This window comes from Hemicordylus capensis, chromosome 5 (assembly GCF_027244095.1).
Source record: "Hemicordylus capensis ecotype Gifberg chromosome 5, rHemCap1.1.pri, whole genome shotgun sequence".
In the NCBI taxonomy this organism is placed as follows: domain Eukaryota; kingdom Metazoa; phylum Chordata; class Lepidosauria; order Squamata; family Cordylidae; genus Hemicordylus; species Hemicordylus capensis.
In genome coordinates this window covers 166,872,687-166,897,247 of record NC_069661.1, presented here as the reverse complement: position 1 = coordinate 166,897,247, position 24,561 = coordinate 166,872,687, and the positions used below count along the sequence as shown (strand labels likewise).

The 24,561-nt window shown below is 42.7% G+C and overlaps 1 protein-coding gene and 1 long non-coding RNA gene across 2 annotated transcripts in view; one reads left to right on the top strand and one right to left on the bottom strand.

Moving 5' to 3' along the window:
* The window catches only part of LOC128327423 (V-type proton ATPase subunit S1-like), a gene marked incomplete at its 5' end in the record, with an annotated part of 61,332 nt that overhangs the window by 14,601 nt on the left and 22,170 nt on the right, over window positions 1–24,561 (bottom strand). The window contains 2 exons of the mRNA XM_053256227.1: window positions 7,997–8,047; window positions 8,949–9,193. Coding sequence (XP_053112202.1) covers window positions 7,997–8,047; window positions 8,949–9,193 — 296 coding nt within the window. The remainder of the gene's footprint in view (window positions 1–7,996; window positions 8,048–8,948; window positions 9,194–24,561) is intronic.
* LOC128325678 (uncharacterized) lies at window positions 6,594–7,349 on the top strand. Its single transcript, XR_008307554.1, has 2 exons — window positions 6,594–6,657; window positions 6,763–7,349. It is a non-coding gene; the product is annotated as an uncharacterized LOC128325678 (long non-coding RNA).

Here is a 24,561-nt window from a genome sequence, read left to right as displayed (position 1 = left end):
CTAGATTGATTCTCTAAGCAATCTTATGATTAAGCAAAGGGGAAAATATGTTAAATATGGAGATAATTAATTTGAGATTTTTAGAGCAACTGGAGTAGGTGTTGCTCTAAAAAACTCCAACTGTAGCAGTCTGAGAGAATAGCTAGCAAAAGGGGATATTTAACAACCATCTCATGGTAATCCCATTTCTAAACAATGTTAGAATACATGGAAATTTTGAGTGCAACTTCTGCAATAAACAAGTTCTCCTCCTCTTTGGGTAGAATTTTTTTAGAGAATTTCCTAAATTCTATGTTGAGTAGAAATTCATTTTTTAGTCTACCTGAGGCTGTACTGTATTGTAACATCATCTGTGAAGCATTTGCTATCCTGCTGGCGCTAACAGTAGGACCATGGTATAAGAAGATTTAAGGGTTTTAATTTGAAATCATGTTCAGTGTTGTTCTACTTACCAACACCCAAGATACTCTTTTTTAATTTCACAAGCAACTGTTCAGCCATTCAAGTTTGACCTCAATAGCCAATAATATTTCCCCTATAGTACAGTAAAATCTATTTGATGAGCCATCATCTTAGGCAGGGCTGGAGGCTCAGGGCATTTGGTACTAACTTAAGGTGAACTATATCTTTACTCAGAGCAATTTAAGGCCAAATTCTGGCTTTTGCATACACTGTATTGCCCAACCATTGCAGATCTGAGCATCAGGGCTGGTACAGACGATATTGTCCCTGACAATGCGATTAGAAAAGGGACATCACAACGCCCTTCCAGCATGTCCCTTTATCATGTGGGGGGGGGGGCTGTTCATCCAAAGAGCCTCTGTACATGTGCTTCAAATACTTGTTTAAAGATATATTAGCTAGCAGAGCTTTTTTGTGTAGCAAAGGCACATCCCCCCAGGTAATGGGGCCATCTATAGACCACTGTGACCACTGTGACCCATTTGCATGCCACTTTACAGATAAAGTCGCTCGCATCTGTGCTGATTTGTACTCCAGAGTTTTGGCAGTTCTGGCAGGTGTGCCTCAGGTACCATCTGGTCCTATTTTATTGGATTCTTTTCAGTTGGTGCAGCCTGAGGATTTTGTGTGGGCAACATCGTATGCTCTAGACCCTTGCCCTTCATGGCTAATAAAATCTGCCAGGGAAGGTACGGGCAGGTGGTTGGAGGCTATAATTAATGTCTCATTAAACGAGGGCAGGATGCCATCGTACCTCCAGGAGGTGGTGGTGAGACCACTACTAAAAAAGCTCTCCCTTGATCCCTCCAACCTGAACAATTACAGGCCTGTTTCTAACCTTCCCTTTTGGGACAAGGCGACAGAGTGTGTGATGGCATCTCAGCTGCAGAGGCTCTTGGATGATACGGATTATCTAGTTCCCTTTCAATCTGGCTTCTGTCCTGATCTGGGACTGAAATTGCCTTGGTCACCCTAGAGATATCCTACGCCGGGAGCTTGAAAGGGGAGTGGGTCGCAGTTGGTTCTGCTGGACTTCTCAGCAGCATTTGATACCATCGACCATGGTATCTTTCTGGATCACCTCTCGAATATGGGGATTGGAGGCACTGCTTTCCAGTGGCTTCGGTCCTTTCTGGGATGGGGGTGTCCAGAAGGTGGTGCTGGACGGGGGTGTCCAGAAGGTGGTCTGACTCGGTATAAGGCAGGTTCCTAAGTTCCTAGGTATTCCTATGTATTCAGTGGGAGTTTAAGTAATCAGAAGATGGGAGAAATATATTTGGACATGCTATAAGAGTGTTCAGACATTTATGTAAGTAGCTGTTTATAACATGCTCTACCATCAAACCACAACTGGGCACATCATAAGCTGCTGGAATAGTCTTATCTGCTTAGATTTTAGTATGCGCAGTCCAAAAAGGACATCTGAGTTCTCCATCCTGGACACAAACTGCAATCCAGTGCATCATCACAAATAATGGTACATTAAACAGAGGCATACTGAATGTCTGCTAGACATTAACATAGACATGTTTATGTCTATGAAGTACTCAGGTAATTTCTTTGCTAAAGGCAGGCAAAAGTGTGGGCTGATAAAAACACTTGTTGAGACAGAAAGTTAGTGGCCTAGCCATGTTCCCAAGGATTGTATGAACTACCATTCATGTGCAGAAGGTTTCTATAACATCTGTGTTTTGTTCACCCTGAATTCACAGCTAAAAGGGCCCTGACAAGTAATCCTCTATGGAACACTGGTTACCTTGCAAATACAGCATAACTGTATCGTTCCAACTAGGAGCTTGTTCACACACCACTTAAGGACCTCAGAATCTGAATTAAGGACCTCCTGTCTAGAATATATGAATAACCCATCATAAACCAAATGCCACAAGTAGAAAGTATCACCTTACACATTGTCAATGAGCTCTTAACCTTGAAGAAGCAAGATGTATATATTGAGAATTATCTCATATTGCCCTCTCTGATCTTCTTCAGTACTCCATGCAAATGCCTGACTTCATCACTCTAGAGCCAGACCTGACCTCACATTAACTCAAAACACAATGCTTTTCAGAGAAGACAATTCACACATACATCTAAGAGACACCACGTGGCTTGGAACGTACAATGGAATACCAATGGCTGGGTCTCAGCAATATGGTGGAGAGCACACGGTGGTCTGGGATGCGGGTCTCAGACACGTGATGTCTCCAACGCAGCGGGCCAGAGTCATCGTCTGGGGCCACGCTTTTGTTCGGGGTGTTCAAATGGGCGCCGGGCGCCGAATAGGGGTGTGCATGGTCTGGTGCACCCCCGGTCCGGCATGGGGGGGACTGTTGCTTTACGCGGGGGGGTGGTATTACTCCCCCCCCCGCCGCTCTTCTCCCTCCGGTGCTGTGTCATTTGAAAAATCTTCTTGGGGCGGCAGAGTTCCTCTGCCGCCCCTGACCCCATCGTTGTTTGTAAAGCCTTCAAAGAGATGAGCGCTAGCAGCGCACATGCACCCTGCACGGTGTACGTGCTCGTCTCTGATGCTGCCACGCGCTGCATACATCACGGCGCGTGCAGCAGCGTCAGAGACGAGCGCGCGCACCGCGCAGGGCGCATGCGCGCCACTAGCGCTCGTCTCTTTGAAGGCTTTACAAACAATGATGGGGGCAGGGGCGGCTGAGGAACTCTGCCGCCCCAAGAAGATTTTTCAAATGACACAGCGCCGGAGGGGGAAGAGCGGCGGGGGGAGTAAGTACTACCACCACCACCCCCGCTTAAAGCAACAGTCCCCCGCCCATCCAGACTTCCGGACCGGTCCGGCAGTCTTTTGAATTGTGCCGGACCAAACCATGCACACTCCTAGCGCCGAACCCGGAACGCAGGTGGGCCTGGGGCGGTGGGCCTCAGTGGAACGGCTTGGAGGAATGGCCATGCAGAGTGCCCAGTTTTTGCCAATGCTGTGCGAAGCAGCCAGACGGGATTATCGCTGTCTCAGCAGACCATACTGAACCTGGAGGAGGTGCTGGCATGGTGCCCGGAGAGGGATATACTCTCGTCTGACATCACGCAGTGTAGAGTATGGAGGGGGGCACGTAAGCAGAACAAGATCGATAGGGCTAGACGGAGAGTTAACGCGGCAATGACACGAGGGGCGGTTGCACACCGCACAATGAAACACTCTTGTCGCAGCCCACACTCTACAGGGGTGATGGGTACACCTTTCACCTGAGGGGATGCGGTTACTCATTGATGACTGAGGCTGGTATTGGCAATGGTCCTGAAGGGCCTGTGAGGTGCGGGGCGTTAAGCTAGGCTAATGCCCGCTGTGGCAGGTACAGTGTGGGTAAAAACTGGGAAATAACTGGTGCAGCACCTTAGGTAAGCTTTTGGGCTTCAACTAGGAGGCGCTGATCCCCTGAGGCTTGACAGATCGGGGATGCAGCTCAACTCCTACCCCGCTCTAGGCGGCTTCCTTCCGTATGGCTGTGCAGCGTCGAAGGGATAGTGCCGACAGCAGGGACCTGACATTAGGTCGGCTGAGAAGGGCATTCCCGCTTGGTCAAACTGCCTCAAGCCAAGGTGCCAGCGCCCTAGGCCTTAGAGTAAGGCGGCCACACACGTGGCTGACCTGGGAGTGCCCGCACTGAGGGGGTGGAATGCCAATCCCAGCTGAATGCCTTAACAAGTCCACTGCAATTGGAATGTTAATAAAGAGGCCAGTTTCACCAAATGTAACTGCGTCCGTGTCTCCTTGGGTCTGGGTGCAAAGTGACAAATGCAACATCTCCACAGTCTTTGGTGGCTTACATTCCGACTAACAAAGTGCTGATGCTTTGTGAGATGTGCTGCTGCAGCAGCAGATAAATTCTACACTAAAGCAGCACTGGCACTCATGGGGGGAGGCAAATTTCAACACTTTCCCCTTCCCGCAGAAGTTCTTTGTCACCCAAAGCTGTGTCCTTGAGGGCTGTGCAACCTTCAGGGACATATTTTGGATGACACAGAGCACTTCTGGGGAAAGGAGATGTAGTCAAAATTCCCTCTTGCCACCCCCACCAGTGTGAATACCAGTGCTGTGTTAAGTCAATCGCTTCTGCACCATCAGTACTTCATTATTCAGGATGTCAGCCTGATTTCAGGAAAAATCGGGAAATAGTTACTTTAGACATGAGTGAGAATGGGAAGAGAAAACTGAAACTGAAGAGCAGGGCTCTTCTTATATGCTCTCCAGACTGCAGTTCAAAGGCTCACTGATTTCTTTTTCAAACAAAACTTATATTACTACAAACATATATTTTGTTAGGCCTGCTGGCTCAAAGCAAGGGCCCAGCATCAAGTCCAACATTCCACAGTAGCCAGCCAACCAGATTCCTGTGAAAAGCTCACAATCAGAGCATGAAGAAAATAGCATTATTACCACCTTCTTAGCAACTGGTATTCACCAGTATACTGCCTCTGAACATGGAAGTTGTGTTTATTTATTATGCACAATAACCACTGATAAACCTGTTTGTTTATTGGTTTATTGTTAAATTTATGTTTCACCTTTCATAAAATTATCCCAAGGTAGTTTCAAAAGTTAATACAATAAAATTCCATGAAATCTCATTAAAATATTAAAATCAATAAAATGTAAATCAATTAAAATCACTATATACTAATATACCTCATGATGAGGCAAGGTCAGTGGCAGAAGACACATTTGACTCTAGACACGTTAAAAATCCTCCCACTTGGTTTTTGTTACAATTATTGGATATAGTTTTGGAGAAGAATTACTTTAGAATTAATCAACAATTTTTCATGCAGATTCAGGGTGTGGCAATGGGTAGTCCTATTGCCCCCTCTTTGGCTAATCTCTTTATGGGAAGATTGGAATCCTATATTATTTGCAATAAGGACAACAATCCATTTTTTGATAATTTGATTTTGTATAAGTGTTTCATTGATGACATTTTTATTATTTTTTCGGATAAAGAGAAGGTCCAGGCATTTATTGAATGGATCAATCGTATTCATGAGACGATTAAATTTGAGAGTCATATAAGTTCATCCAGAGTTTCATTTCTGGATGTCTATGTACATATTGGATTTGACCATCGTATTTCTGTATCATTGTATACGAAGGAGACTGACCGTAATACATATTTACATTATAGATCATTTCATCCATCTTATTTAAAAGATAATTTACCTTATGGCCAGTTCCTCAGATTAAAAAGAAACAACACCCTGGACTCTGATTATAAGAAATCTGCCAGAACGCTTGAGGTACAATTGCTGAATAGGGATTATCCTTGGCATATTATTAAGAGAGCAAGACTACGTGCTGATAGCATTCAGAGGAGATGTTTATTTCAGACCAAAGATAAGTCCATACCACGCAGGATTACATGGGGACTGAATTATTCTTTACTAAGTAATAAAATTTAAAAAGTGGTTCTCAGATATTGGCCATTGGTAATATCATTCCAGGTTGTGAGGAACCACCACTGATTGGCTTCAAGAAAAATAAAAGTTTGTTTAACTATTTGATACACTCTGATATGCCACAGGAGAGGTTAGTTATGTCAAGGGTTAAGGGCCATTTTAAATGTGGGACGTGTGCTGCGTGCAAGTTTTCATTGCCCACTAAAGTCTTTCAACATCCTACTGGCAATTATGTTAAGCCTTTGGAAGAATTCTCCAGTTGTAATTCTGCCTATGCCATATATGTTATTATGTGCCCATGTTTAAAGTTATATGTTGGCTGCACCATACGTCCGGTTAAAAAACGTATTTTAGAACATTATTACAGAATTAAAAATGGAGTATTAGAGGCACCACTCACAGAACATTTTTGGCTAGCTGGTCATCAGCCTGATGACTTTAAATTTGTGGTGATTTCCACCTTTAGAAAAGAAAAATTTGGAAACTGTAACGTTGATGCAGTAAGATGGTTAAACAGACAAGAATCGTTTTATATTCAAATTCCCTGTCACCTTATGGTTTAAACACAAATTTAGACTTATCTTGTTTTTTGTAATTGTGGTGCCCTAATTAAGCGTGAAGAGTGCCAGATAGTGGCTGATTAGGAGTTTCAGCAGCTGAGAATGATTGAGAGTGTTATAAAGCTGTAGTAAGATAGCTTGGTCAGTTCATCTGAGCAGGCTTGATAAGACTGGGTGTCAGCTTGGGCTGCAGTTTGTGAACCGTTGCATCTTTTGGGTAATTATCTTTAATGTTAACATATGAATTTCAGTATGTTGTATATGTTTTTTCTCATGTTTTGCAAATGTTTTCTTTTATGTATGGTTTGTGTTTTGTATTTAGAAGGACTCTGTCTAACGCCCTTGGAGAAATCTATTAATGTTGATACAACCTACACTCCCTTTGGAGGAGTTGAAGAAACATTTTTGAAGGATACTTTGAAGAACTCCATAAACCAGGGAGGATGTAAAGTTTATCACGTTTGGGACACAACAATTTCACTTCTGAGGAAGCTCACTGGGAAACAAGGACTTATCGCAAAAACTTGTCAAGTGATTTATGTATGTTCAGTGTTTTACTATAATAAGTGACTTAAATGATTCATGTATAATAAGTAACTTAGATTAATGAAGTGATTTAAGAAGTTTCATTCATTTCTTGTATTGGGTGGTAACTTTTTTCTTTGTATAAAAACAAAACAGAGCAGCCAGAAAGGAGAGACTGCGGCAACCCCTAAGGGGTAAAAGCTTTCTTTTATAAGCTGTTCTTCATAAATGTATCTAACCCCCCTTTAAAGCCATCATCACATCTTGTGGCTGTGAATTCCATGCATTATTTATGTGTTGCATCTGAATTACGGTGTAAGAGATGTACACTAAGCATACGTTCCATGTACTCTGCTGTTAAATGAATCTTTAATTTTGCTTTTTCTCTAAAGGAATCCTAGCTCTTTTTTAATTGGTTCTTTCTCTGGAGAGAAAAAAGACTGCTTCACACATGGCACTGTTATTTTCATAATTGTCCCCAACTAAAAGAACGGAATGACAATACATGTGCCACCTGGATTTGGTTGTTTTTGCTGCACTAACAATATATATTAATTCACAATGCACACCTTATGATGGGAAACAATATACTATAGTGGTCCATGCCTGATCAAAATAGAGAGATGTAATAAGGCAACAAGGCAGCAAATGCCAGTGGCCAGGATCCAAAAAGCTGCTGAGATTTATGAAAAGACCTAACCCATCTTGCATTAGCCCAGTTGGATTATTTATTTATTTTTTAAATTTTGCCTTTGAACTGCTGATCCCTTATCATATTACAAAACTGCTTTTGGAAAGCCTCTTTTGTTTCAAAAGCAGTTTGCCGTGTGGAGTAGAATGCTGTTGTCAGAGAAAACAAGTCTAAAGGCCTTTGGGTTCACAGAAAAAGTTTCACAGTGCTTTTAGTTTTGACCAGTATATTCTGCCCCTTAAGAAAAAAGTTGAATAATCTTGATTTGGAATTTGATATTCTTATTTTACAGCCATGCCTTATAATCTATATAATTTTATAAGTAATTAATAAAACATACCTTATTTCCAGATCCTTGATATTTCCTTGATTGTTGTATCTTAATGATAAGCTAACGGGTTTTAAAAAATGAAGAAAATGTTGTACAGAGTCATTTTCAAACAAAGTCTGTTAACATCGTCAACAAGAAATCAACTTAATTATTGAAACTGTTAGGTAAATGCAAAGAACTGGCACAGTGAAAAAGACAGCAAGGGAACAAATGTGGTGACAACAATTTTCAAGAAGATGTCTCGTCTCCCTGACAAACAGAAAGGGGAGAAATATTCAGCATGGGAGGCCTTGTTCCCTGAAAAGCTTTAGTTTTCTTCCATTCAAATGTTGGCAAGAACTCCACATGAAGAGTTCTTACAATGAAATTACAGGGATAACAGGGAAAAGTACCCTTTTCCCTGTTATCCCTGTAATTTCATTGTAAGAACTCTTCATGTGGAGTTCTTGCCAACATTTGAATGGAAGAAAACATTTAATGAAATATAAAACATTTAATGAAAATGAGGGCATAGCAGAAGAGAGCACAGAAATAAGATAAGACTGATGCAAAAATAGATGCTCTATATAATTATTCCCTTTAGAATGAAGAAAACAAAAGAAGCTATGTTGGTACAACTCTCTATCTGTTCACCTCACAGAAGTCCATTTATAAACTGAACTGAACTGAAAAATGGTTTTATTCTTAGAAATAATGGCCCGCATGTTGTGCAGCATTGGGCATTTCCAACCAGCCTGCACTGCTGAGGGTGTCTAAGGAAGCACCTGTGGTCTTGCACAAGAGTACAAGTGCACAAGTACAGACTTTAACTTGCACGTTCACACTTCAAGAGCACAACTTTCAATGAAAATTGCACAAGACTGCCTGTGCTTCTTTAGATGCCCACTGCAATGCTATTCAGTCACACAAAGTACTACTAAATTGTTATAGATCATTGGTATTGAAATTAAGTCCTACTTACTTTGCACTGGTTTCTGAACACTGAGATAAGCTGGTATCCACATTGGGAAATACAAATGTTGAATTTGTTAGAATAATTGTTGGTTGTGATCCCGCTGTAAAGTTGAATTCAGTGGCATAAAAAAGGATGCATGTCTGAGATCCATTGGTTACTTTCACTGGACGATATTGCTCTTTAATATCTGATTGTTGAACAGACATTAGCTGTCGTCTACTGTGCCACCCTACACCAAATTCCACTGGTATCTGAAAGAACACCATAAGAATATCTGAGATTCTTTCAACAGAAAACAAAAGTTTGACATGAGGCATAGATACTGATTGATTAAATGCTAGCAGTTTGAACACCACATAGACCTAGAGATATGCATAACTTGATTGTAATCTCTGGCTTTTACAGCATTAAAAAGGTGATCTTGCACAGTCTGTCATGGTTTGACTATGACATCTAGCAAATGTATTAATAGGGCTGAAAAACAAAGGCTGACATTAAGACTAACACTGTGCTAGTGCAACGGGCAGTGAAGCTGCCATATACTGAGTCAGACCATTGGTCCATCTAGCTCAGTATTGTCTACACAGACTGACAGCAGCTTCTCCAAGGTTGCAGGCAGGAATCTCTCTCAGCCCTATCTTGGAGAAGCCAGGGAGGGAACTTGAAAACTTTTGCTCTTCCCAGAGCGGCTCCATCCCCTAAGGGGAATATCTTCCAGTGCTCACACTTCGAGTCTCCCATTCATATGTGACCAAGGCAGACCCTGTTTAGCTAAGGAGACCCTGCTTAGCTAAGGGGACAAGTCATGCTTGCTACCCCAAGACCAGCTGAGTGGATGCTCTGCTGCTCAATCTCTTGCATGCTCAGTCAGTCCTCTTGCGCACTGAAGGGTAGTAGAGAGATTAGTATCATTCCCTGTACTGGAGAAGAGGTTTCACAGCAGGAGCCTCACCACAAGTTGTGCAAGCACATCCTGTTGCACCAGAGCGTCACTAGTCTGGAACACAAACTCCCAGCTTAGCGAAACTAGCTAGTGCAGCACATTTGCCCTAGTGCAGCATTAGCTTGTTAGCCAAGTGGTTTTGTATAGTACTAACAGGGTGTGTTTATAACAGCCTGGCACATTAATAGAATTTTCTTTAAAAACACACACCACAAGAACCGTCACTTGATCAACTCCTGACAAATCTATCCACTATGTTAAACATGTCCAGTTGTGGTACTCAGTTTCTATAATATTTTCAGCTTGGCTTTTCATACTTCCTAGTGAAAAGAAAAAAGAAAAATTGTGCCATCAAGTCAGTGTTGACTCCTGGCGACCACAGAGCCCTGTGGTTTTCTTCTCAGAATACAGGAGCGGTTTACCATTGCCTTCTCCTGAACAGTTTGAGATGGTGCCTTTCAGCACCTCCCTATATCGCTGCTGCCTGATATAGGAGTTTCCCATATTCTGGGAAACATACCAGCGGGGATTCGAACCAACAGCCTCCTGTTCTCTAGGCAGGTTACTTCTCTGCTGCACCATTAGGTGGCTCGTAGTTCTTAGTGAACTAGCAGCTATACCATGAACAGAAGGATTCTGAGAAGGATAATAGGCATGTTAGCTATGGAAATTTCACTGGCACTGGGTGTGTAGGTGGCACTGGCTGATAGCATCGGAGATATGGAGGGTCAAGTTAGGCACTGCACACACTAGAACTGTGCATATCAGTAAAAGTCGGAGTTGCCAGCCCCCACCACAAGGAGTCAGCCTCTCATGGGGCAACTGCCCCAGGTAAGTGGGTGGTGGTGGGACCCTTTAAAGCTGTCCAGCACTAGCACAGGGAAAGCTGGATGGCTGCAGTCATCCTTGGGAGCATCAGGGGGTGGGTGGGTGGGTGGGCAGGTAATGATGAAGGGAAAGTGGGGCATTCACATGGGGCAGTTGGGAACCACAGGAATACCTGAGGGATGTAGTTCCATATCCTGTAGATATGTGGTGGGGGCTGGAAATTCCAAATCGGAATTCCAACCTTTACTGATGAGCACAGTCCTAGTGCACACCCCTGTTATGCATTGTTCAGTATCTTTCAATGACAACTTTGGCTTGCATCCCACATACACTACTAGTTGAAAATTCAGCAGCAGGGAAGGGAGTCCAGGGAGTAAAAGGCAGAAGTTGCACAGGGATGTGCAAGCCTCCTAATGCTTGCCATGGACATTATTTGACCTTTCTGAAATGTTCATATTGAATATTCAAAAATCCTCAAAAAGATTTTTTAATGTTCCAAAAAGCAGTATGTACTGCTTCTTTTCTGCCAATGCCCCCTCCAAAAGCTAAACTCAAGCTCTTAACTGAGGGAAGAAGCAGCAGCAGTTAGGGATGTGCATGGAACCAGTTCTGTGCACTCCTGGGAAGGCAGGGGGGTCGCTTTAAGGGGCAGGGAAAGCACTGCCCACCTGCCAGCCCCTGCCCCACCACTTTCCCCCTGCCGGCACTCCTCCAAAAAGTTGGTGTGCAGAGTGCAGCGTACCTCCTTGCAGCTGGGATCAGCATTGCCATGCAAATAGCTGACACACATGTGTGTGCCATGCGCATGCGCAGCAGCCATTGCATGGCGACACTGATCCCCGCTGCAAGGAGGTACGTTGCAGCCCCGCACATCTGCTTTTTAGGAGAGCACTGGCAGGGGGAAGTGGCGGGGTGGGGGCTGGCAGGTAGGCAGCACCTTCCCTACCCCTTAAAGTGACCCCACCCCCTCCGTACCAGTTCAAATGCTGGTTGCCAGAACCAGTTCGGCGCTCCTAGAATGGAGTGCTGAATGGTTCCATGCAACTAGAAGCAATGGAAAAAGCTGCAATGGGAGATATCAGTGGACACAGAAGAGGCCTTGTGGGGCCTTACTTCAGTGGTACAGATCATCACTTCCTGCCAGGGACCATGGGACTGGACTGCAAGCCTCATGATGGTGTCTCTCCTGTTCTGAGCAAGGCCTCTTCCATTACTTTCAATGAGACGTAGCAGCACATAACATTTGCTGGATTGGGCCCAGTGTCTTTAAAAATAGGAACCCTTTCCTATAATAAAGGAATATATTACAAAGAAAAAGTATAAGTATTCCATTTTTAATTAAAAAATTTAATCTCTCTCATTGCTCCCAAAGTGTAACCATTTTATTTCACACTGAGAAAGAGGTTATGAAGACTAAATTATACTGTGTTTAATCAATTGACTACATGTTAAGGGACTTTGGGGCAACCACACTGTCTAGTGAGAATCTTAATACTAATAACAGAAAATAAGATTATGTAGAAGGAAACGCTAACTGAGCTTTGGGGAATAGTTTGGTTTTGGAGAGAAGGAATGAAGTAAGAAAAACATGTTCAGACTTCAAAAGCCTTTACTTTCATAGCATTGCCACAGTTACTTTAACCAAGTCTAGCTGCAGGCGCCCCACCCTTCAATAAAACAACCAAGCACATAATAATGCAATTTAATTACTTCATATTGAATAAAATGGTATAGAAAAGGAATGAGCTGTCATCTTTCCCAGAGTTAAGAAAAAACCTATTGCATTTGTGTGTTTGGATAATACATTTAAATTGTGCTGCTGAGTGGCATTGAGCTAACCTGAGTGGCCTGGGAGCTCAGTACCAGCTCTAGGTTTGAGGAGACCCCTTGACAAGCTGACCTTCCAGGACTATCCCTAGGGCATGGCAAGCAGGGCGACCACCTTGAGTCTCGCTCTTTAACCCCCATTAGAATTAATTGGAAAGGGACCCCACACTGGCTGATCTGCCCCGGGCCCCGCACCCCACCAGGGCTCTCTAAGGACAGCCCTGATGGGCCCCCTCCTACCCAGATTGCTCCTTTCACGTTACATTACAGCAGGCATGGATTTCTTTCATTCTTAGCAGGCCACACTAACAACAGTGGTCTGGCTGGCAGCCACTAGCTGCCGTGCGTCTCCCCTCCACAATGGACCATAGAGCATCACAATGCTACATTGGGCATGACTGGGTTGGTCAACACTAGCTGCCAGTGGCTGGCTGGTTCCAATTCTTCCCAGGGTGCCAGGACAGATGTCAGTAGTGGGCCACCCAGGGTGGGCCCTTGGCAATGGTCTAAAGGTGCCTTGTGCTGATGCTGGCCCTGGCTTAGCTACTCTAGACAAGAGTAGACACTCTAGACAAGAGAACAAAAGCTGGATTTGGAAAGGAGGAAGGAGATGGAGCAGAAGAGGAAGTGAGGAGGTGGCGAGATGAGAATTGTGGGGGGATACTCTAGCTCATCATTCTCCTCTACTCCACATTTCCTCTTCTGCTCTGTCTCCCTCCTGCCGCCAAGACAGGCAATGATGGCAATGGGCGGCAGGGAGCAGCTGGCAAGGCAGGCAGTGTCCTTTGGCACCCCACTTCAGATGCCCTTTGATCTTGGGTTGCCCCTGAAATCTGCATAGGAACAGTAAATATGAACAATCTAGCTTATGAAGAAAAGTGGCTCTGACTTGGCAATCAAAACTGATGTGAGGAACTGTCCCACTCCACATATTTATTTTATTTGATTATTTATTTATTAAATTTATATCCCGCCCAAACATACGTCTCTGGGCGGCTAACAATTAAAACATATATGAAAATTTAAACAATGCAACATATAACACATATATACAAGTTAAAACAATACAATAATGTACAAACCATAAAATTAACAAACAGTATTTTTAATTAAAAACCTGAGAAGGCTTGAGTTAAAAAAAAGGTTTTCAAATGTTTTTTAAAAAATAGCCAGAGATGGGGACGATCGTAACTCAGCAGGGAGCTCATTCCACAATCTCGGGGCAGCAGCTGAGAAGGCCCGTCTCTGTGTAACCACCAAACGAATTGGCGGTAACTGGAGACGGACCTCCTCAGATGACCTCAATGGGCAGTGGGGTTCGTAGCGAACCCCATCATATAATTCCTGGATATCACACTGAGCTCAGTGGAAAGCAAAAATGAGATAAATGCCTTGCAAAAGATCTCTGAGACTGTAATGCATTTCCAGATACTTGTCCCCCTCATTAAATTATTTGAGACTGAACGTGGATGGGTGAATCACAGGTTTAAATACAGCATTAAATCCTGCTAGAAAAAATGAAAAAGGATTTCATTCAAAAGGGATAAAGTCTAGCTGGTATTTAGTAAAGATCTCTAGAAAAATAAGCCTTGCCAAAACAAGAGCTACTTTGAAATTAGGGAGGTTGTTACGGGGCAGGAGAGAATAGGATGGACGTTGCCGGAGATTTATCATAGAGACAACTGCCTTCTTAAACACACTGAGTGACTGAAAAAACAAAATACAGCCTCCAGGTAGTTATTGTATCTCCCTTTGCCAATACTTGGCTAAGGAACATAATGCAAAGTGTCTTCTATTCCCAAATAAACTTCCATGCTGGAAGTCATCATGCAAATAATTAAAGATCAATATCTAGCTTCACAACCTATGTATGGTTTAAAAATGAACAATAGAAAACTTCATTCTACGGCCAGATTCTGTGGAAGATACAGTTGAAAAGAGTGTTGCATTGTGTGGCAATGTGTAGGAATCAGCAGTTAGGTGAGAGCACACATCCATAAAAGGAGGGAACTTTAGCCACCAGTAAATGAAATCTCAGCTGTATGTATGGATCAGCAAGCCTGGCGGATGCTGCAGAGCATTAGATTAGAGACTATTCACAAGAAGAAAGTAGAGAAAATTGAGGCAGTGGTTGCAGTTAAAAGTGCACAGCAGGTTCTATATTTTCAAAACAGGGTTTAGTTTAACTTGTTGAAACTGGAATGGACACTTTGGATCCTCACAAAGATGAAATGGAACTTTAGGAAGTGTGCTACTTCTGAAAATGCACTCTTTCACATTCATGGCTGACTTTGAGCACAGTAGGTAATAAATCATTAGAAGGCCTCTCTCTCTCGCTAGTGCTGTGCCTCATACATACTTTATTTCTCAGCAGTGTAAAGCTGCAAGAATAACTGCCATAGCAATAAGTGAATGCGACCGGTGGGTTATCTCCGGAGCATATTGTCTCCCCACACCTAGCTATGAACCTCTCCTCACTTCCTTGAAAGCAGAATTTTGTGTGTCTTTGAAGGGGAGTATGGTTTACTGCTTTATTTCAGTACTTGTTGGTTTATTATATTTTTATCCTGCCCTTTAAGTCAAAAACTTCTCAGCTCAGCTTATAATAGTTATAAAAATACATAAAAATATATTAGGACAACTACTCGGGTAAGGTGGTGGGGGAGGGAGGGCTGTTGTGTGCTTCCTCTTTAAGAGACAAGCCAGTTCTTGGGATTTTCACCAAAGACAACCTAACACCTCCTGTTTCATTTCCCTGTGTGTAATCCTGGAGCATATGTTTACAAACTCATATATAAGTCAGAGGAAAGTATTACCTAAGAGGTACAGAGGAAAGAAGTACCTAATAGATGTTAAAATATATTATAATATAAATGGCAAGAGAATATATACACCAGTGAGGCCGTAGAGAGGTAACCCAAGGTCTGGGGCAAAACGTACTCTGGGGGGTCGTGCTCCTGGACCCTTCAAACAGAGTCAGTATGAACAAATACATTGGGAGTCCTCAGGCTCAAGGGGCTCCAGAGCCACTTGCCCATTCATTCATTCATTCATTTATTTAGAATATTTATACCCTGCTCCTCCAGTGCACTACTCCTCTGGGCGGCTCACAACAATTAGATACAAGATACAATAAAAGTAATAAAATTAACTAAATTAAACAAAAAAAGAGTTGTCAGATGAAAAAACACAATCATTATAGGTTCAAATTAAAGGTTATTTTAAAAGCTAAAAAATGAAAATTATAAAAAGCTAAAGAACCTACCAGATATAACAAAAATTACAATGGAACATTAAGAAGCCTCCTTAAAAAGGTGTGTTTTAAGATGTTTTTTAAAAACACTGAGGGAGGGAGCATGGTGAAGCTCTTCAGGGAGGATGTTCCAAAGCCAAGGGGCCACAACCAAAAAGGCCCTGTCTTTGTTCTCCCCTGCATGCCTGACAAATACAGTACTGACACAATTCTACCAGCAATGGTTCTTATGTTGAAACCCCGCTTCAGTCCAAACCTGATGGCCAGGATGATGGCAACATATATTATCCTGGCCTCAGCTCGGTTTGGAGGGGCTAGGCAACTCAGACATCTGCTGAAGAATTAAGGACATTTTTGTTTCATCAGCATGAACTGCCAGCCTAAGTGTTGGATTGTTATGAGAACTTCTTGTAATTCCAGAAGCAGGATGATAGATCACACGGAGAAATCTATATGTTGCACACCCAGGTATTGTGCAGATGAATATGCTGGGCCTGGCCATAAGTTATGTGTGAATTCCTGAAATGGACTCTGACGTAGAAAAGGTCATCAGCCAATGCAGTGCCTGTCAAGTTAGTCACAATAACCCACTTAAGCTCCCTGTGTTTCTTTGTGAAGTGACTGAGATACCAATTTGGCAGCACTAAGTAACAGAGAAATTAACTTTCTAATTATATTTGGGATTTTTTCCTAACCCTCCAAGTCCACTCAGCTCAAATGGCACTCTGTATCCTGTCATACTTTTAATATACTCAAATACCATAAATCAAAATATTCAAATGTGGGTCAGGTCCACCAGATATGGTAGCATGTTCTGGGAACTATGTATTTCCTCCAGTGGAGTAGGGCCCAGTCTTTGATCATATAAACCACACTTCCTTGAGTACCATGTCATCTGTTAAGAACATAAGGCCTAATACTGAAGGAAGAGGAAGAGTAGGGACCTGAAGACAATATATTGGACTATACCTTTTCATCAACAGTCATATCTATGACTCGAACTCATCTATTTTTGTAAGAAGGCTCTTTCTTCCATCCTTCAGAGCTCACCAATTTATAAAGATAGGCTAATACTACACCCATAAAGAATGAAACGCAGTGAGCCACTTCAAATGGTGCTGTGCAAGAGGTGGCTCATCATGTGAGACCACTGCTCTTACCCACACAGCATCCTGCTCTTCCGCTATTCAGTGGAGCCAAAACATCCAAACCAGTTCCTAATCATGTGAAATTAAAAGCCAGCTTGGATGTTCCAACACCCCATTGTTCCAACACCCCACTGTCATGTAAGGGTGGGGGTGGGATGCTGGGTAGGTGGAGGGTGGTGCATCTCACTTCTCCGCAGACAGTGAGCCACTGCTTGGGTAATGGTATGGTTCTCAAAGCCCCAAGAATGGTAGGGGTTTCAAAGTTTGTAGGTGTTCATGAAAGTATCTTACGCTACCTGTATTTAAGTAAATGCTGTACGAGCATTTATCTCATATTTGGAGATTTTTCAAACCATGATATATTAATTTGTGCAGCCTTATTTGTTAGTTCTGTTTTAGAGGGAGGTACTCCTTCACAAACCTATTAATGCATTACTGTTTCCATGTTTTAAAGGATGGTGGTAGGAGTCCAGGCAAAAAGAACTATTGATTTAAAACTGTAAAAGCCAAATAGAAAGTGCCCAAAACCCACACCATTCATCCCAAACTGCTAATGTAATAAGCAGGGGTTAGCTTGCATCTGTTTTGGTCAATGATTCATAACACTTCCTTCAATGCATACCTCTCCATAAAGCTGCACTCTACATCCAACCAAGGAAAGATCAGTGGTCAGCCTCAAGACCTGCCTAAGTTGGAACATGCCATAATAGAGCAGTAAATCCAGAGCACCACCTAGACCACTTCCTGCTTAGTATCTATCTGTCCTTTTGGTAGTATTTGCTTAGTATCTATCCTTTTGGTAGTATTTGCTGAGGCATGAATCACCATGCTAGCCCAGATAAAATTCTCAAGTATTCTCTGGCAACCCTCGATTACCCTAGTAGGTATACATAAAGGGATGGTTTGAAATATTTTAGAAACGGCCATCATTTTGACAGCCTGAATGCTTGATGATCAGGATACATTCATGATATCCCATGTCAACAGATCAGGAATATATATTCTCCCAATGATCTTTTGGAACTATCTCTATATTTGTAATGAAAGCAGCTAGGAATCATTTGTTTATTGCTTGAACTCAGGCTGAAGAAAGAATCTTGCTGAAATTAACTTTGAATCCCAAGACTAGAGAGAATATCACCAATCTCTGTCAAAGCAGGTGTTCTTGATCATTTTTGTGGGGTGTTTTTTTTCCTTTTTCTGTGTTTGTTGTTTTACCAGTCTATGTTTTATGCACTGGGCTTTTCCAGTGAGTTATTCCAGTGAGCAATAAATAGCTGAGTTATTAAGCTGAGTTATTACAAGAGGTATGCTGTGTCCTGCTGCTTCCACATGTCTAAGAGGCCACACTTGGTCTGTTTTTGAAAGAGAGGTGTATAGGATGTCCCTCACTTGGACAAGAACAGGACTGACTTGTGCTACAATATCACTCCTTTAAGGGAAAAGATGGAGCAAATTGTTTTCACAGGATAATTGGGCAACTGTCCATTACAATTTGCCCAGCCTGATTCTAAGCTTTTTCCTCAGATGCAAGGCCTGCTGGCTTCAGTGGAACTTATTCTCAAACAGGTATGAGAATAAGAAAGCATGCAAAAGTCATGATGACTTTTTCAAATGTTGCATTGTGAAAATGTCATCTGAATTTGTCTGCATGTGGTAAGATCACTGTTTACCATTCCCTGCCAAACCTCCCAACGCTGATGTCTTTTTGGGCGCATGGCTGCAGCTAGAAATCCATTCCAAATGCTCTGAGACAATCCCATGTTTTGCAGCTTTTTAAAAGTACTAGAATATAGAATTCCAGCCTGGAGTTTTAGTTGTTACGTGTGCTTTCATAGAATAGAATAATTGAATTTAAGAGATCTTCTAATCCAGCCCCCTGTTTGGTACAGGAATCTAATACAGCATCCCTGGTCCAGGGGTAGAACTGCCATTGGGCAGCTGTGTTCAGTGAACACAGGCCGCCCAGCGTGTCTGGGGCCGCAGCTGGGACTGCACACTGCCTGCCTCCGCAGCCACCTGTCCCTCTTCCTCATTGGCACCAGCAAAGAACCAGCACACATGGGGCCAGGGGCAGGGCTCCCTCTTCTCTCCCTCAGTCCTCACTGCAGGCAGGCAGATGACTGAGAAGGCCAGCCGCAGCAGTGGCTGCAATGAAAGAATCAAATTGTAGGTTGCCACCCATGTCACTATGCTGCTGTTCTTGACAGATGGGCTTGCAGCCTCTGTTTGGAAATCTGTAGCCCAGAATGACAAACCAAAGGCTGGACTTGGCAAGCCAACCATTCAGTATTTTTTCAGGCCTAACTCTTGCCCTGTTCAGAAACTGATCCAAGGTGAGTGAGCATGCATTGGAGGAAGAAGCAGGATCATGGTAGCTGGCCCGCCTGCACATATTCAGTAGATTCTATGAACAGACCCCACCACACATAAGAACTGTAAATTCTTATGTCACTACTTATGCCATTTTAAATAACTGATTTATGCTATTGTTTTTATTGGTTTTTGTCGATTTTATTCTTTGACTTTTATATTGTTTTTAAATTTTATATGAGGCCTAGAGATGTATATATCAGGTGGTATAAAAATATGATAAATTAAAAAAAAAATGCATAGGGTCTGTACCTGTTAGTATTAGTATTTATCAGGAACCCTGGAAAAAAATTTTTCCCAACTGCAGGGGTGGGGGATCTATGCTTTTCTACAGAGAAATGTAAGTAAAATAATGTGACTTTCTAAAAATATTAATGACTTGGAGCCAAAATAAACATGAAGTGGGAGATCTATTCCCCCCCCTCCCCGCACCCCATAACTGCTTTCATTTTTTTTTTTAAGTGTGAAAATCTGAGATTAGATCTCTCCTTGGTTTTGGCACCAGATGAGAGCCTACTCATAGCAGTTTATTAGACATCCGTACTGGAGGATAAGTAAAGAAAAGAACAACACCCAACCTATCAATAAAGACAATGGCAAACTATACAAATCAACGACCTTCTGGAGAGAAAATATGAGGATTTTTTTTAAAAAAAAACATGTTTTCTTTCCAACCTCAGATTTGAACATGTTGATAAATGCTTTCTCCATCAGCACAAATAAATCTTTTCGTAATTTTTGGCTGGCTGCTCTTGCAAATGAGCGCCCGCTTTATTGCCAAATCTATAAACACAAAAACGGCTAGAGCATATTGGCATGACCCTTGTCATGTAGCAACTTGGATAAACTCTGGAAATTTGACAGAAGTCAAGGGACAAATGTTAGGAAATGGGGGCAAATCCTCTCAGTGGCATACCTAATTGTGTATACCTCCTTGTCTCTAGGCTTCCTCCATTCAATCCTTCTTAATGTAGCAGAAAGCAGTTATGGGGAATTAATTGTTCCATATATGTACACAGGCATAGTAGGAATAAAATCACACTTTAACACTGTAGAGAAACATTTCTGTTGAAGTAAGAGGGAGGCTAACATCTGTGCTGGGGACAAAATCTACTGCAGGAACTAGAGCCAAAGGATAAAATAAACACTCTGTCGTCTTATTTACCCAAAGATAGTACTGCCATGTGGAATGAATAACAAGGCACTACAGATAGAATACTTTTCAGTCTCTGCTTCATTCAGCTGTCCATATAGTCAAGCTGATATTTACTTTCTGTGGAGTAACATGCAGCTGGCTTCACCCAGCTTGAAGCAGTTCTTCTGTAATTATTTAAAACCCTTCTTTGGGTTTCATGTAGGAATCTGAATGACCTAGCTGGGAAATAATTAAGTATATTGTCTATAGCTACAATTTAAATTTTATTTTTCAAATATAAAGTGGTGCTTGAGAGGGGAAGGCAGAATGGGAAAGGATTCTTCAGTATATGTCCTTCTGTACATCCCTCCCCCACAAGCACTGACAATGAAAGCTCAAATGACAGTAAGTGAATTCCCTGCATTCATTATCCTTGATCTATGGCAAAGTACTCATGAATTGGTGATTATTAGGTATATATATTATTCAAATCCAACAATGTGCCTTAGCGGAACATTGTAAGATTGCAAGGTCAATTTTCTACCACTAAGCAACAACTAGCTGAGAATAACCTGTGTGATGCACAATAATGATCGCTAAACCAAGTCTTTAAGTGTTAATGTGAGTTTCCATTATTCAAACACTGAATTTGGAAGAGAAAGAAAACAATATGTGCAGCAATTGTAACCATAAAAACAAGGATTTCCTCCCCTTTGTTTAAATAGTATAACTTAATGAGGCCACTAATCCTAGGAAGCTTCACTAAGCTTATATTTCCATCTTCTGAATGACTATAAGTTGTTTTTTTTTTTACGTTGCAAATCTTAGATGCAGGGGCAGCTCTTCCATGAGGCAAGGTGAGGCATTGCCCTCAGATGATGAGTGCGCCATGGAGCAGTGAGTGTGGGCACTCTGCCCTGCCCCCTTGTCTCAGCCATTATCCATTTGCCTCTTGCTGCTCACACTTCACCTGCTGTCCCCATAGATTTTTTTTAAAGTTTCCTCTCCTGCCAGTAGTCCCCACCAGCCCACACAAGGTGCCTGGAAGGTAAGGGGGAAGATGGGTGGCATCAGCACCTGCCTCTGACACAGGGAGGTGAGGGTGCCAGAAGTTGGCTCTGACATCACACTTACCTCCTGGGTGCCATGTATGGTCTTTCTTGAGGCCAGTGTGGCCACTGCTTGCTGTATTAGGCGGGCAGCATGCATTCTTCTATCTCTGTCTCTCCCTTCCAATGCCAGCAGTGGGGGCACTTTAACTTGAACTGCTGCTGCTGCTGCTGCTGCTGCCGGCACCGGAAGGGAGAGGCAGGGCCAGAGGTCATTCTGAGGTCATGCACACAACCAGAAACTGTGTTCTACCTGGGTTTGGGAACTGTACGTGCTCACAGTTTTCAATTGTGTGGAAGCAAGGTAAGAGGAAAGCCTGGGGAGAAGTGATTGTGTGGAAGCAAGGTAGGAGGAGAAGCTACCTAGGTTTGCCTCCTACCTTGCTTCCACAGAACTGAAAATTGGTAGCATACACAGCTCCCAAACCTGGGTAGAACACAGTTTTGATTGTGTGAATGACCTTTCTGCCTGCCTAATATAGCAAGCAGCAGCTGTGCTGGCCCCGCGAGAAAGCACGTGTGGCAGCTGAAAGGTAAGGAGGAAACTGAGGAGCATCAGCGCTGCTTTCTGACGCAGGGAGTGTGTGGCTACTGTGCATCTGCCTCTGAGGCAAGTGAAGGGTCAATTCTTCCTTGCCTCAGGCAGAGGCTTTCCTTGAGCCAGCTCAGCAGAAATGATATGGCAACGGACAGCCAACCATTACAATGGTGCTGCTTTTGGAGTCATCTGAGCTTCAGGACAATGACTGCAACAATGGTTCCAGTTACTAGTGCAGACTTTCTGCTCCATTGGAACAATGCAGCTTCTATAAATTGATTGGTTGTAATACACAGCAGCTGTTAAATTAACCCATTTAGCCTAAATGTGTCTCCTTCTAGAGTTCAATAGGAAGCAGGGAAAAGAACAGAAATGATAATGCTGAGTGTGAGTTGACGATGGATGTTAGCTATAGCTGTAAAATAAAGTGGCTGTTCTCACAAGCAGCCAGGCCAAGGCTTTGGCAGCCAAGCTTGAGCTTGCCTGCCCATCAGTGTTTTCTCTATTTATTCATTTTTGCCTGTGTGTGGAATGAGTTTTGTTCTGGGCGGGAGTATCAAGGCAGTTTGTGCACAAATTTTATTCATTCATTCATTCATTCAGTTTCTATACCACCCTTCCAAAAATGGCTCAAGGCAGTTTACACAGAGAAATAACAAATAAATAAGATAAATAAAATGGAACCCTGTCCCCAAAGGGCTCACAATCTAAAAAGAAACATAAGATAGACACCAGCAACAGTCACTGGAAGTACTGTGCTGGAGGTGAATCGGGCCAGTTATTCTCCCACTGCTAAATAGAATCACCACGTTAAAAGGTGCCTCTTTGCCAAGTTCGCAGGGGCACACATGCATTCAGAATGGGGCCTTCTTGATTCAACCTGAGTGGGATCTAAAATTAACTGAGCAGACATCAAAAAACTTGTGAGCTCAGGTATGTGTGCATGCCTTAGAGGGAACACTGCTGCTCGTGAGAACTGCCAGGATCCACATGGATCCCAGCGGTGCCAAACCCAGCACCGAGAACCAACTCTTAGCCAAGGTTGGCTGCTGGATCATGTGTCAGCACAGGCTAATTGTAGCTCATGCTGACACAGAGATGGGGGCCTAGAGCACTTGTCCCCTGTGGGAATCCTCCAGTGTGAGTGGTGTACTGTGGGACACCTGGAGGCCAGGACAATCAGTCCCAGTCTCAGAGCGATCCTCTCTTCTCTGCACTGCACAGAGCAGCGTGGATCATGTGGGAGCATGCTCTGTGCTCCCACCAAACACAGGATGATGTCTGGGGGGAAGGCATGGTTTGCAAAGCCTTCCTCTCACCTGGTAGGGCATGTGAATGTCCCCAGAGTGTAAATGACTAAATAAAAGAGAAGGATATGGCAACTGGTTACTAGCTTTTCCATGGCAGAAGAGAACAACTTGTCTTCAGGCATTTTCTCTACTTTGAAGACATAGGGAGGAAACACAGATGACACACATTTATCTTATATTGTTACAATGGCGAATGAGAGATGCAGACCAAACCTATAATAGTTACAGCTGCCAAATTAAGTTTTATTTCAATGCACTAAATCAAAGCATTCAAACAGCTTCAAGGAACCCCTGGAATACCGCACCCAAATTCTTGTCATCAGTGACACCATCCAGACCAAATTAGTCATGACTAAGCCCCATTGAAATTAATGGGCCTTGAGTTAGTCATTATTTCAATGGTGCTTAGCCATGGTTAACTAGTCTGGATGCCATCCACTGTGACTTCCATGTTATGAAGATGAAGAGACATACAAACCCTTGAAAAGAAAGTACACAATCTAATGCCACATTATCTGTGTGTGCCAAATGATACTCTCAAGGTATTGTAGAGATCAGCTATTTAAAAGGAACAGAGTCCACCATAAGGAGGAAGTCATGTGATTCTGTAGTAGCAAAAAGAGTCTTGGGGCACCTTAAGACAAACATATTTATTGTAGCATATATTTTGTGGACTATATAAAAAGCATACACTTCAATGCATTTGTTAGTCTTTAAGGTACCCCCAAACTCCTTGCTGTTTTCACTGTAACAAAGGGCTGTTCCTCTTTGTCCTCCTTTTGGATGCTTTTCAAGAGGGACAAAACCTTTCGGGTTGCTAAGCAACATGCATTTCATTTCCTTGTTGTGATCAACCTCCTTCACTAAAGTCTAGTTTCTGTGTACACTTTGTGGTGCATCAGTGCAAAAATGAACAACAAAATAGGACAGCTGGGTTTCTCTGTTTACATGAACCAGTTGCTACAGCATTTTCACAAAGCCTGGAGCAGAGGGTCGTTTTAAAACCAGAGAAATCAAGTTTGTGTTGATTCCACAACATGAACAATATAGGCCCCAAATACATCAAGATTAATTTGCACTTAAGTCCCATTTAAATGTTTACAAATAATGGCCATAATGCAGTATGAAGTGGCCAACAGTCCTGATCCAATGACT